General features: G+C 52.0%; 1 protein-coding gene across 1 annotated transcript in view; it reads left to right on the top strand.

Moving 5' to 3' along the window:
- Positions 1 to 204: 204 nt before the first annotated feature.
- The window catches only part of CLUH (clustered mitochondria (cluA/CLU1) homolog), a 32151-nt gene continuing 18049 nt past the window's right edge, over positions 205 to 14306 (top strand). The window contains exons 1-8 of the mRNA XM_009579690.1: positions 205 to 1096; positions 6904 to 7100; positions 8694 to 8865; positions 9026 to 9169; positions 9380 to 9507; positions 10146 to 10300; positions 11728 to 11853; positions 13584 to 13731. Coding sequence (XP_009577985.1) covers positions 205 to 1096; positions 6904 to 7100; positions 8694 to 8865; positions 9026 to 9169; positions 9380 to 9507; positions 10146 to 10300; positions 11728 to 11853; positions 13584 to 13731 — 1962 coding nt within the window. The remainder of the gene's footprint in view (positions 1097 to 6903; positions 7101 to 8693; positions 8866 to 9025; positions 9170 to 9379; positions 9508 to 10145; positions 10301 to 11727; positions 11854 to 13583; positions 13732 to 14306) is intronic.

The raw sequence follows: 14306 nt of genomic DNA, 5'->3' as shown, positions 1-14306 counted from the left end.
GGTCCTCTGTGTCCCGCCACCCTGGGGCCAAGAAGGAATTTTCTCTGGAGCAGGCGGCCAACTGCGTGAGAAGGCGAGCAGGTCCTGGCTGCGGAGGGCGAGGGCTGCCGCGTGGGAGTTTGCCTTGTGGGGACTTCAGTGTATGTGCGCAAACAAAACTAACTTTTCTCATCTGGTGCTGTATGAGCCAGTCTGCTTGTGATCATGGGGAACAGCCTTTTTGCAAACTGCTGCAGGCATGTCACCGATCTAATCTTCCAGACGCGCAGCTTTAACTCGCCCGATGAGAGGTCACCCCTCTTACCGAAGCCTCCCACGAGCTGCGCTGTCTGCCCGGAGATGCCAGAAGCTGCCCAGTGTGCTGGGCCGTATCCAGACATAATCCCCAGCGAGGTGGTGACTGGAAGCCTGCAGAAGAGCCCTGAATACATTCAAGACCTATCGGAGGCCAAGGACGAGGAAGGAACAGTGACAGTCTGTGATAAGAGTTGTTTGAGACCCAGCGTTGGCGCTGCTGGCCTGCTCCGGCAGGCAGAGGCATCCTGTGCGGTGACTGTCCTTCTAGCCGACCTTGGGGAAGGGCCGGCAGGGCTGGTCGATCGTGCTCAGTCGCCTGAGGCCTGCCAGAGCTGCGTGAAACTTGAGGACAGCAGCTTAGCCCATAGATCCTGCCGCCGGGAGGAGCACGTGGCAGCAGCTGACGGGGGGGATGCGGCCCCTGGAGCACGTCCCGCTGGCCGGGGCCATGGCAAGGGACGAGCAGCCTTGCATTTAGACACAGCCTTAGTGGGTCCGGACAGCGTCCTGAAACGCAGAGATACTGCTCCCTCCCCGGGGAGCCCTGGGACACCTTCCTCTGCTCTGCCAGCAAGCGTGGGGAAAACCCCACCGGCCCAAAGGACAGCCGTGCCGCCTGTCCTCCCTGGTGAAGTGTCGTCTAAGGCTCGGGACACAAGTACTGGTTTTGTAGTGACGGACCCTGCTGCCTGTCCTGGCGGCAGGTCAAGCTGTGATCCTGACTCTCAGGCACAGGCACTGCCCTCAAAGCAGCACCAGCAGAAGAAGAAGAGGAAGAAAAAGAAGCTCACACTTCTAGGTGCTCAGTGGCATGGCACTCTGTCATGCTTCTTGTAGCCAGAACTCTGTATGCCTGTAACGGGGTGGGTGGCTGCGTGTGCCCGTGGGATGGGGCAGGACGAAGGAGAGGGGAGGCAAGATGGCGTTTTAACTTCACAACAGGAGGAAAAGGGGGAGTGTGGCGAGGTATCCCACCCAGGCTGTGTACCACAGAGGGACCAGGCTGTGCCTTGTCCGTGTTAGCAAAACAAACATGAGGGGGTTTTACTTAATTTTTTCATTAACTCATAAGGCAAATCCTTCTCTTGTTTGTGACTGCAAACATGGTCCTTGTAAAGGATGGGAGCGGGTCTGCCAGGCCCAGCCTGCAGCAGTGCAGACAGGAGCATGGGGCAGCGAGGGACCAGAGCAGCATTTGCTCGCAGCCTTTGGCTCCCTTCAGCTACGCACAGGTGGGAGGAGATGCCTGAGCTGCAGGGACAGCGCAGCTCCGCGGCTTCCCTGAGCACAGGGACGGCATGTTCCTTCTCCTCCTTTGCCCATTGCATCTTTCCAGTGCTGTAGGAACAGCGGGGCCCCAGCCAGTTGCTGCAGCGTGGGAGGGGGGCAGCTGCTCAGCCGCATCCTGCTTTCCTCCTCCCCGCTTCTCCACAAACTGGCACAGCACGGCTCCCATGTTGCACCAAATGGTAACTGAGCTGGAGTGGTTTTTGTCCTCGCCAGGACTTGTAGGATATGAGGAACTCGGGTTATTATTTTTCAAGTCTCAAGGTCAAATTTCGCCTTTCTATCACCGTACTTTCTTTGTGTTCAGTCCCTGGGCAGTGGCTGAATTTTGGTCTCAAATGCTGTCTTTTGGTGCACCTGGTGGTGTGAGGGGATGTGTAGGGTGACTGACCCGAGCTGGTTGCTTGGTTTCTGGTTTAGCGCCTTGTTTGCTTTCCATGTGCCCATCGGCGTGCCTGCTGCAGGCACAGCTGGTTGGGAGGCGATGCAGAAACTGTCTTACGCTGCTCTGAATTCACAATACCTTTGAGGAGGGAAAGGCAGAATTTGGACCCTCAGAATGGCACTGGAGCCGATAATAAGAAATGCACTCCTAAACTCAGTGACGGAAAAGGTAGGATTTTAATTTTCAGGTTTTGTGTCTCTAATAATCTCTGCTGTTATTAAACGTCAGGAAGGAAACATCTTCTCTACAGAGCAGTCCGTGAGTTGGGTACTGTTGCTTCCCCCACTCTCCAGACCAGGCTAACTTGCAGCAACATAATGTTGCCATCTTTTTGACCTGATCATTTAAAAAAAGGATTAGTGACTGACTTCAGTCTAGAAGATTTGTTTGAACATTAATTAGTTATTAACTAAAGCTTCCCACGATCTATCTTGTCTATCACTGTATGCAGCCAGCAACATTCAGCTTCAGGTGTGCACCCTCTTTCATTCCGGGATCCTGCCTGGTCGGGTTCCTGAGGAGCCCACACCTCTGCAGGCTCACTGTAAATAGGAAGTGTGATTAAAACGGGGCCTGTCACCTTGGCGTGTGTACTCGTTGTCCAGGTGCAAAGATGAAACTTAATCCTTTTGCTGAACCTCTCTGCCAGCCGCGAGCCGCAGTAAGGCAGTCGATTCCTCCTGGTGAGGTGGTGCCTGTGCCGCCTCCTCCCCTCTTCAGTGTTTTGCTTTGCCTGTTCTCCTGACGCTTTAGTCTTGCGTGCACTCGGGTTTTGTTCACGCTGTGCTCCGAGTAGCAATGAGAACATCGTGTTACAGCTCGGCTGCCAGCCAGCACAAGCCGGAGCTTAGCAGCCTCAGCCGCGCCTGCGGGTACAAACCAAGGGCTGAAAGGAGGAGGGTCCTTGCTGGGACGCCGGTGCATCCCTTGGAATGACAGGGGAGCCTGGAGGTCACGGCCTTTGGTCGAGACCGCAAAACCGCGTCTCGAGGCTGACGCGTACCGGGAGGGATCTCCTTGTTCCGTCTCCAGCAGCGCGAGCGGGGTGGTAAGCGGGAGGAGCAGCCGGGTAGCACCCCTGGAGCGGGTGGGACCGATTCCCTGTGACTCAGCCGCCTTCCATGACACCATCTGGGGTGCATCACACAGCGCTTTCTCCTGCGGGCGAGAGCTTGCAACTAAACGCAGCTACTGGCCCGTTTGGAGCTTGAACTGAGAGTGAGTAATAGGAGAGGGGTCTCTGCAGGTGTCTTTCAGGTGTCCTTGTTGTTCTTACTGCCATCTTGAATATGCTGAAATCAAGTGCCCGATGCTTTTGCCTCCCTCTCCCTGCTGGCACTGCTGAGGCCACGGCACAGCTGGTCTGCAGCAGGCGGTGAGAACCGGTGACCCACTTTAAGGCAGGTGGGTGAAGCTCCGCTTCCCCGCAGGGAGAGCACACGCGGTGAGTCAGCACCCAGCAGGCAACACGTCCTCCAGGCAAGCGTGCCTGCGCTGCTGTCAGCTGGGGTTGAAACAAATCGCGCTGTTTTCATCGAAACATACCCATTCTGTAAAAGCCCCACTGGAAAGCCTTTGCTGGCCTTAAATCAGAGGGCTAACCTGCTGGACAGCCATTCTTTCTTGGTCCAGGCTTAACGTTTGTTTCTAAACTTAAGACAGTGCTGGCTGGAGCTGGATCTTCTGGCATAAGGAGACATGAAGGTTTTGCCTCTACATGTCTCTTCTGTCACAAAGTGCAGAACTGTACCAGCCCTGTCTTCACTCAGGTAGGGAAGGAGGGATGGAAAGTGCGAGTATGTTGTGTTTCTGCAGACAAGAAAGAGTCTTCCGATTTCTGAAACAATCGGTAGTCTAGGGATCTGATACCACTGAGTAGTGAAAAGCAGAAGCATGCTCCTGGTCGGTAACTTTTCGTTGCTGCATGCAACCTTTCCCTGTCTTTCTTTGCTTTGCAGCTGAAGGTATTTGCTGTGCTTGAGACCAGCATGTGCATGGGTTGCTCAGCTCTTGCATGAAGCCTGTCTCCTTTAGGTTTGGTTAGTCCCTATGCACTGCTTTCCTCCTCCCGACTTCCAGCTCCAAGCTGGCCAGTTAATTTCTGCTCGCTGTGGAGGATCTGCTGGATCTTGCTTAGAAGAAAGACATGAAACAAGATCACATTTACTCAGAGATGACAGTGTCCCTTTCAGGAATATCCTGCCAACTGTTGTGGCACAGAAGTAGCTTCAGTGCCCACCTCGCTACTGCTGATGAGTCGGTTGCAAAGCATCCTTGGTCAAGTGTTTAGCATGGCTACCAGGCACAGGAGTGTGTCTGGAGCATGGCACAGGGCAGCCTGCAGGACCATCAGGACAGGTGACGTGGCTGGGAACGAGAACAGAGAGACAGGAGCTGGCACATCCATGGGCTACTCCTTCCACACCTCAGCTGCCAGCGAAAGTTAGCTGTTTGTAAGCAGTGCCTCGAGCTTGGCATCTGTGATGCTGTCAGAAAAGGTCCTTGGTCATGGATAGATGGAGGCTGGGGGTTTTGGGGTGGTGGGCAGCACCGCTGCGGCTGTGCCTGGATTTTGCCCTTGGCTGCTGCCCCAGCGGTTAAAGATGGGCTATTGGGTTTTCAGTCAGTGCTACAGTCTTCCTCATAGCCAAATTCTGCCTCCCCTTTCTGGCTGCTATAACAGAAGCTAAGTTCAGGGATCCTGCCCTGCTTGGGTGGGCAGGGGCTAGACCAAGCCTGGCTCGGGAGCCTGGCGGGTTGCCCTGTCTACGGTACTAGCAGCCCCAGGTGCAGCTTTTCTGCGATAGCTTTTCTGCTTTCCCTCCTCATCCCCACGTGTTCAGGCAGTCCAGGAGCATGGCTGTGCTGGCTGTAGGGTGTGAGGAGGGGCTCTCCCCAACCCTCTGGGCATGGCGTGGTTTTTCTGAAACCATGTCTCTTGGGGCACTCTTGTGTAGAGCTTTTCTTCCTCCTTTCTAGCGTGACTGCAGCTTGCTTGAGCCAGAGCCAGGCCTCTCATCTGGTTTGCCCGTGGTTTCATCTGTCAAAGAAATGAACAGTTCGTGTTAGGGACATACACAAAGTGACAGGGAACATAAGCAGCAGCTGCTGAGATGCTGAAGGCAGCATAGGCTGCTTAAGGTGGTTCTGTTACCTGCTGCCTTTTGTGTGGTGGTGTGCTTTTCTTGTGTTTCTTGCTCTTTCGCTATGTCCTAGTTCAGCCTTGACGGTTGTCTCTGAGGTGGGTTTGCTGTTGGCAGTCGTCTGGGGCAGGAGTCTGACCCTCCAGGGACACCTCAGCAGGGCTTGTTGCTGCAGCCTTGTGTTGCGCTCCAGAGGTGTGCAAGGGATTATAGTGTTCCATCCCTGTTTTTATACATGGTGAAGGTTGAGTGACTTTTCTGGGCTGCTAGAGCAGTTGGGGCTGATAGGTGAGGACTAGCTGTGATAGCTTTGGGTCTTTAAGCCACAGCGCCAGTCTGCATTTCAGAAATGACGGAGGTTGAGCTGCCATCTCCCCCGGAGCGCAGCTGGGGCTGGGACTGATGCCTCCCTAGGAGGTGAGGAGGAGGAGGAAAGAAACCTGCCAGGTGGAGCTGGCTGGAGGACTGCAGGTTGGTGCTCAGCAGCCTCGGGGCATTGTCCTGGCTTTGAGCTGCCCCGATCCCGTGCAGCTTTTCGGAAGGGCTCTTCCCAGCGCCCAGGAAAGCCCCCAGCCCGCTCTGTCTGTGCCGCCTGCGATTGGGTGCCTGGGAGCACCAAGCTAGAACCGCCACGTGTGATTTTGGGGGCCCAACTGCCGGGTGTGCTGGCTGCGCGCGGCTGGGATGGGACGGCTGTGCTGCAAACGCACCCTGCGGGGCTCGACGCCCGCTCTCTTCCAGCATTCACTGCCCAGGGTAGGCGGATCAGAGCGGTGCCCTGCTCCCAGGCTGGGGACAAGGGGGTCTCTTCCCTCTCTCAACAGCTGTCAGGAGTGGCTCTTTCCACGACTCCAGCTTACCCTGGCAGCACCTCAGTCCAGCAATGCAGGGTATCCTCTTTAGTGTGGTCCCCAGCCCGGTTTGGTGGGTGTAGGCTGCTCTGGGAGACCTGTAGCTTCCTAGATCTTATCAGCTCTCTGACACTATCCGCCTTATTGGAAAAGAAACCAAACCATTGCAGGAGCGTTGAAGTAGGTGCAGAGAACTTCCCATCCCTGTGACGCATCTGTCTAAATGAGCACTTAAAATGTCGTCACCTTTTTCTTGAATAAAATTGCTTACGCAAAGCCTTGCCCTGGCACCATGGGATCTCTGTGAAGTATTTTGGAAATGCAGAGGGTGGCCAGATGCAGGCAGGGGCGTGGGAGCTGTTTGTGTGCCTGTGGAGTAACCTGGCTCCCACGTGACGCGCGGCTTAGCCCTGCAACTGCCGTCTCTTCCCCTCCCTTCTCTCCTGGCTGAACAGTAGCGTACCAGGAGGTATGTTAGGAGCTGTGTAACATGTTGGTGCAGAGGTTACAGCTGCCTCCGGGCCGCAAAGCACCACACACCCATTTCTTTTAATTAAGAGGCTTCTTAAGACTAAGCTGAATGTGTTGTACACTGACCCATCCTTCCTGCTTTCCTTCCCTCCCCTCTCCGCACACGGTTTGTGGAAGATGTAAACCCCGCAGGCGAGCGAGAGCATGTTAATTATGCTGTGAGGGGAAGGGCCTGGCACACCTATGTCTAGTAAACACCAAGTGCAGAATAAAACGCTTGCTGCCTTTTAACCCCTGGTTCGCTTGGGTTGGCCAGAGAATGGTGTTGTCTGAAACCAGTCTCTCCAGCCACTCGGAGAGGACTGTCCATTTTCTCAGACCTTGTCTAAATCCCTCTCTTCTCGCCCAGAGCACCCATCTGGCATGGCACTGATGAATGGCACCGGCCCGCACGAGAGCCTCAAGGGTGAGAAGGATGCCAGGCAGAACGGTCACGAGGAGGCTGACCCGGGAGAAGATGGGAATGACCAGGAGGTCATTGTCATACAGGACACGGGATTTACCGTCAAGATCTGTGCACCAGGGATAGAGCCCTTTTCCCTGCAGGTACCTCCCTTTGCTGGCTGGGGAGGGGAATGGAGGCGGTGCTGGAGGAGGAGGAGGCGGGAAGCGTTTGAGCCAGGGCACACACAGCACTGTCCCTTCAGGGACTGTGCCCAGGAAGGCCCCTGTTAGCCCCCATGGCCTGGACAGTACCTTCAGGCTCCGCGCAGCTCTCTGACTTGTCCGTCCTCTGATGAGATTAAGAGGGGAAGGAGGCAGCAAAGCATGGAGGGTGCAGGAGAGAAGCTGCCTGACCAGTGGCTTCTAGAGAAAAAGGAAGGAAGAGGAGACGTGAGCAACAGGCTCTCTGGCACAGGCCTGCCTAGGCTTTGCAAGGACAGGGAGGGTGTTTTGCTCCAGATCCCAGGTGTGGAGCAAGGGGAGGGGGAATTAGCTGAGGTGTAGCTGTTCCTTGTCCATCACAGAGAGCTTAGGCATGGAGCTGAGCACAGGGGAAATGGCCTTCCCGCTTCTGGGCTGTTTTAAAGGAGGGATGCGAAAACATGATTTCTGGGTCTGACTCTCAGGAAGCGAAAATCAGTGGTTTTGGCCTGATGCTCCTTCGGGCTAACCTGGGTTTGGTACAGTGACAGGTGCTAGCACAGCTCGGAGCTCAAGCATCAGCCTGAAGATCAAGGGAGCAATGCAGTCTCCACTTCCCCTCTGCAGAGAGAGTTCTGCGTGTGTCATGTGGACAATGGCATTTGCTGCCAGATCGGGATGGGCTTTGACATGCCTAGCTGATACTCCGATTTAGCTTGATACTTCACTGAAAACCATTTGGATGAAGTATCTCTAATTTCGAGGGGAGGCATCTGGAGTCTAAACCCAGTGGGAATTCATATCTCCCCAAGACTAGCAGAGTGCAGTGAAATTGCATCCCCTGTGGAACTAGCTGTATCTCAGCCTAGCTTTTTTCTTCTTTAAATCCCCTTGGCTGTTAGTTTTAATAGGCTAATAATAGCAGGCCATGTTGTTTACAGCAGCTTATGTAAACTACCCTGAGTCCTCCTAGCTTGAGAGCAGTGTCAGTGGTGCTGGAGCCAGAGCAGGGAAGTAGGAGAGCAGCCCTGGTGCACAAGCCGGGGCGGTTTCTTGTGTCACGGGAGCCGTGCGCTTGCAGGCGGCGTGCCCTGGAGGTGTGGCACTGGCATGGACATGCCACACCACGCTGCGGATACCGCGGCAGATCGAGTGGAGGAAATGGTTTGTTTTTCATGTGCATCATTGAAAGCCTCACCACAAATGTGCAGCGTGAAAGGATAAGGGAAGAGCCCCCGGTTTCCCCCACCACCTTCTATTCCTTCACTGCCCTCTCTGCCAGCTCTGTCCTGTGCCGAGTGCTTGGCACAGCACCAGGCTGTGATACCTCTGGGTGCCAAGCCCTGTGGGATGGAGCTGGGGTGGCCGACCCTGCCAGAGGTGGCAGTGCCCTCCTAGATGGGACAGAAGTGATCTTCCTGGGAGGGAGAGCTAGAGTCTGCCTTTCCAAACCTGGAGAGGTACAAGAGGTGTTTGATTCTGCAGCAGAGGGACAAAGTTTGGGAAGAACACACTTGAGGACTGAGAATAACTGTCCGTTTTTCCCTTCTTAAGGTCTCTCCTCAAGAGATGGTGCAAGAGATCCACCAAGTTTTGATGGACCGTGAGGATACCTGCCATCGGACTTGCTTCTCTCTGCAGCTGGATGGCAATGTCCTCGATAACTTTGCTGAGCTGAAAACTATTGAAGGACTGCAGGAGGGTTCACTGCTGAAAGTGGTGGAAGGCAAGTTCCTTCAGACTTCGGGAGGGAATGAGTGAGGGTTTTCATAGGGAGTGGTTTTGGCCACCTGGCAACCCTTTCCTGTGGTTCCTTTTGAGACCTGTGTTCCAAAGGAGCAAGCAACTGTGTAATTCCAGTTTCTTTCCTTCCTTTTGCTCATCAGAGCCGTACACGGTGCGAGAAGCCAGGATACACGTGCGTCACATTCGGGACCTTCTGAAGAGTCTTGACCCATCAGATGCTTTCAATGGTGTGGACTGTAATTCATTGTCCTTCCTGAGTGTCTTCACTGAAGGAGACCTCGGAGGTACGAGGCAAAAAGCTTCTCTGGTGTGGTCAGTGTTTTCATTCCCCTGACTCCTTGCTTCATTAAAACACATCGTAACAATGAGCTGTCCCACATCATTCAGGAGTGCAGAGAAACACTCGGAGCGCTTGTGCATTCCTCCTTGAATAATTACTGGAGGAGGGAATGCTATGTTTTTCAGCACTGACTTTCTATCTCTGTCCGTTCTAGATAGTGGAAAACGGAAGAAGAAAGGTACCGAAATGGAGCAAATTGACTGCACCCCTCCTGAACATATCCTGCCAGGTAGCAAAGAGAGACCCCTGTGTGCCCTTCAGCCCCAGAACAGAGACTGGAAGGTAGAGTTCTCCTGTGTCATTAAAACAGCTATCGGCACATTCCTTGCAGCAAACTGGTGTTCAGGGACTGAAAGCTGCACTGAAGTGGACTTTGGGATTTGCTCTGCTTGATGCTTAATGAGTGCTGGAATAGCATTGCTTAGCCAAAAGAATAAAGTCCAAGAGCTTGTGTGCAAACACTGGACACTGAGTCTGGACATCTGCAGAGTGTAAAATGGCCAGTCTTGTTGGGAGGGGTGGCAGGGAAGGGAGAACAGCATTTCTCTGCAAAGTCCTGGAGACAGGATCTGCAAATCACTACAAATTACCCTTAGCTTTCCCATACCCTCCCACTTGGATTCCGGTTTAGAAGCTGCCATTTGAAAACCAGTACGGCAAGAAATCCATGCCTTGTGCAGCCCAAAGGCCCAGGGTGTCTGTTTTTACCTGTGTCTTACGGTGTGAAAGGCAGCAAACTGAGGCAAATTAGTGGACTGCAAATGGTTCGAGGAAGGCTATGCTCTTGAGACCAGTTTTTTTTGTAAGTTCTGTTCCTGGAACCAAGCAAGGGTGGCAGGTAAAAGGAATCTGGCATGTACATTGAATGGTGGGAATTAATCCCTGCTGATGGGAATTGCTTCTGTTGTATTCTTCTGTAGCCTTTGCAGTGCCTAAAGGTATTGACGATGAGTGGCTGGAACCCTCCACCCGGTAACCGGAAAATGCATGGGGACCTCATGTATTTATATGTCATCACAGTGGAGGATCGGCACGTCAGTATCACTGCATCCACTCGAGGATTTTACTTGAATCAGTGAGTAACTAAGATTTCTCCTGTCCTGCCCTGCAGCAAGGAGCTTGCGATAGCCAACTGGAAAAGAACCCACAAACAAACAATTGCTGCTTTTTTTTTTTTTTGGTGGAAAATAGCCTATTTTAATTCGCTGCTCACATGGGTTTGTAGGAGTTGCTATACTGGATTGGGCTGTTCAGTTATGCCTGGTACCATTTCTCCACAGTGGATAAATGCCTAATGCTTTAGGGAAAGTTTAAACATCCCATAATGTCATCAGCTAATTAGAGCATTTTGAGTTGGGAGGGAATTCCTTCCTGGCCATTGCAACTATCTCATTTTGCCCTAAAGCAAAAGCACAGCCTGTCAGAACTTCCTAAGCTGGGCACAGATTTGACTAGATTTTTTTTTTTTTTTTTTTTTTTTTTTTTTTAAATAGTGACTATGAGAGACTGTTAAAGTGGCTGTGCTGTGCCTGTCAGAGTGGCTATGTTGAGGGAGGTGCAGGGTCCATCCAGCCCAGTAGTCTGTAACAGAGACCTATTGAGTTGAGGGTGGACAGGAGAGAACTTCAGAGCAACAAACCCTGCTGCACCTGAGCAACCATCAGCTCAGAAACATCTCCGATTGGCCTTGATCTTGCAGTCCAGATAATTGCCTGGGCAACCATAACTGCATGTTTGAAATACAAGGTTATAATTCACAGGAGGAGAATGAAGCTGCCTGAAGAGAAGGACAGCTTAAAATACAGACGATAAAATTCAAACACATATCCACCTTCTGTCTCATTATGAAGTAGAAGTGCTCTGTGTTAAACTGGCTTGTGGAAGAAATAATTTGTAGTCCGTTGTTCCCCTGCCCGATTTGCAAAAATAAGTGTTAAGAGTAATTAGTCTAAGGGTACACTCTGAGTGCAGGTCCCAGGAGACCAAGTGGCACAATGAACATGAAATAAGTGGCCTTTTTGAGTTTGGCAAAATGTGACCTGAAGCAGGGGACCTGTCAGTGTGCTCCTGGCAGGTCTGGTGCTCAGCCTTCCGGCCGGGAGACGAGGTATCTTGAGGGGGCACCAGCTGTTTGGTATAGTTGCTGCCCTTTTGGTGTGTTTGGGAAGCTCTGTGAAATCAATCCTTCCCAGCTATAAAAATGTAAGCCTTTTTGAACCTGGTGGTGGCTGAAGAAGGTCTAAATTAAATTTGCTGTGCAATCCATCAGGGTCCAGGTACAGGGTTACTAGCTGTATCTCATGTGGAGAGACTAGAGAGGGCCCTTGCAGCCCATCTGCCCGTGTGCCACGTGGTCTCCATTTTTTGCAAGCAAGGGCACTTTGTACAGGCCTTTCATGCAGTGCCTATATGGAAAGCTTTCATTCCTGTACCACGTTCGTAGGGTATGGGAAGTCTCAGGTATGACAACGGCTTGTGACTTGCTTCTTTTTTCTCTTGCAGGTCTACTGCATACAACTTCAATCCCAAACCTGCAAACCCCAGTTTTCTCAGTCATTCCTTGGTGGAACTACTTAACCAGATCAGCCCTACCTTCAAAAAAAACTTTTCCGCTCTGCAGAAGAAACGGTACCAGCACTTTTTCCTCCCTAGTTGCCTTGTGTAGTCTGTTGTGAGGTTGCTTGGTGAGGCTCAGCTATGTGGCTGGTTCTGCGGGAACTGGATGCCACGCTAATATAGCAAGGATTGCAATGCCTGCTTTCTCTGAGCTCACATAGTGGTGGGTGGTTGGGACATGCGAGTCTATGCAGCAGGGACCACAAAACACCTGACTAAATGTCATGGCAGCACCTTGATGTAACTGGCTTTCCCTCGCTCGAAACATGGAGCTGTCAGAGCTGATGTGACTTGTCTGCTGTTGTTCAGTACGACAGTAAGAGAGGCTGGTAGAAGCCCACAGTCCTGATCCTTATCCACTGGATGGTTTCTCTTGGCTGTAGCTCTCAGATGACTCTTGCTTACAGCATGTGGATTTACGGATTTCGGTTTTGCCTAAAGCAAAGGGTGGGGGGACGACAGCTTTCCATTGCCATGGGAGTATCAGTTGTGGGGTTTACCTGGAATTCGACGGTCTCTGTCCCTGCTGAGAAACCGAACACATAGGGCACTTTGCGCAGTGGGAGAGAAAGCCCAGAGATGGACTGCAGTGTTCATACAAGGGAAACTGCTGATGTGTTGACCAGCTCCTGAGATGTGGGTCTCCTCGCTGAGTCTGCATGTTGGCTACATGCCTTGTGGGAGACTTGGTGACTTCCTAGCTAACCAGGCAGCAAAGAGTTAATGTGAAGCATGGCCACATGCTGCAGCAGCGACTGGGCTGGTAATCTGATCAGTTGGTACTTCTCCCCTGAATCCAAAAAAGAGACTGAAGCATAAAATATCGGGAAAAGTAACACAAGAGGGCTTTGCGTAGGCTTACGGTGGAGAGAGAATAGTTATTTTAAACATGTCCATGCATGTTTGTTTTCTCTAATTTCCTCTAGCTCCTATAAATAATAATAAAAAAAAAACCAATAATGTATTGTTTTATTTTCCTGTCCTTGCTGCAGGGACCATTTATTCTGCTCCAGGACAGTGAGTCCTGTGCAAAAGCCTGTCATTCTTTAGAGTCCACTTAATGAACTGCCTCAGCTCAGCAGGGTGCAAATTGACAGGCACATTGTGTGGCTTTCAGGAGCTCTGCTTCTGCTCTCATTAAGATGATGAAAGTGACACTAGACAAGGGCTGGAAATTAGCAGTGGCCTCCAGCCACCACTGTGACTATCTGGCCATTTAAAAATGATTATACTGTATTGCTGCTTGGGCCAGAAGTAAATACAGATGAGACTCCAGCACCTGCTGAGAGCAGACAGATTACACAAGAAGCCATTCGGTGAAGCTTGCTTTTCACTTCATTAGTGGATGTGTGCTGTAGGCTGGTTTTATAATGCAACCCGTATGGACCGGTGTGAAAGCTGAGGGGCAGTCTGAGAGGTGGCTAGCTGGGAGTGGGCATCCTCCACCTCCGAATGCAGAGGGTGATGGGGATCTCTGGTGATACAACTGAGGATAAAACTGGGGAAAGGGGGATGGGGAGAGCCCAGGTAATTCTGCAGACTGCTGTTGAAGATGCTGCCCATGGCAATCAGTCATCATGGGGTATAGTACTTGTGAAATGAAAGTCCACTGTGCTTCTCGTGAGGCCTGGTCTTGTTCTGTTTTTGTCAGAAGCTGATGTTGCAGCAGAGGGAAAATTCTCTTAGAATAGAAAGAAATCTTCCTTTGGAAAATGTCTTAATTGTTTTCACTCCCAAACTAGGGTTCAGAGACACCCTTTTGAAAGGATAGCCACTCCTTTCCAAGTGTACAGCTGGACAGCTCCACAAGCAGAACATGCCATGGACTGTGTCCGGGCAGAAGACGCTTATACTTCTAGACTGGGCTATGAAGAGCACATACCTGGACAGGTATGTTGCTTCGCCTGAGAACGCTGGCAAGAGTTTTGCTGCCAGCTGTGCTGGGAACTAGTTAACTTTTAACAAGTAGACCTCTGGTATTTGTGGAAGGGTTTTGCTCATCAAGGGAAAACTTGCGGGAGTCCTTGTTCTTGACAGTGCCCGTGACTATAGGGGCTGTGCTGCTCGGGCTGCAACTCCCTGAGCACGTAAAGGTCTGAGAGGAGCAACTTCTGCTCAGGTGTTTATAAATCCCATGTCCCCCGCTCTGACGAGCACCACTGCACAGAAGGCAGAGCACTCCTCCATGCCAGTCAGGCCTGGAACAGCTCTTGTGTCTCTGAGTAAACTATTCCAAATGCTTCAGTTGCAGCTTCATAGCATAAAATCTTGCAGGCCGTGAGCGGTGCAGGGCTGTAACAGCTGCCCATGGGCGACTGCCTGCGGTGTGACCACATCGCAGTGTGCTGGCTAATGAAACCTGCACCGTGCTCCTCCAGAGCTAGCAAGCTGCTATTTCAGTTAAACTGCACTGCATAAGCAGGGCTAATGTAAGATCTATCCCAAACTGCTGTTGAATAAAGTCC

Source organism: Fulmarus glacialis, unplaced genomic scaffold (genome assembly GCF_000690835.1).
Source record: "Fulmarus glacialis isolate BGI_N327 unplaced genomic scaffold, ASM69083v1 scaffold10206, whole genome shotgun sequence".
In the NCBI taxonomy this organism is placed as follows: Eukaryota; Metazoa; Chordata; class Aves; order Procellariiformes; family Procellariidae; genus Fulmarus; species Fulmarus glacialis.
This window is presented reverse-complemented; position numbering and strand designations above follow the sequence as displayed.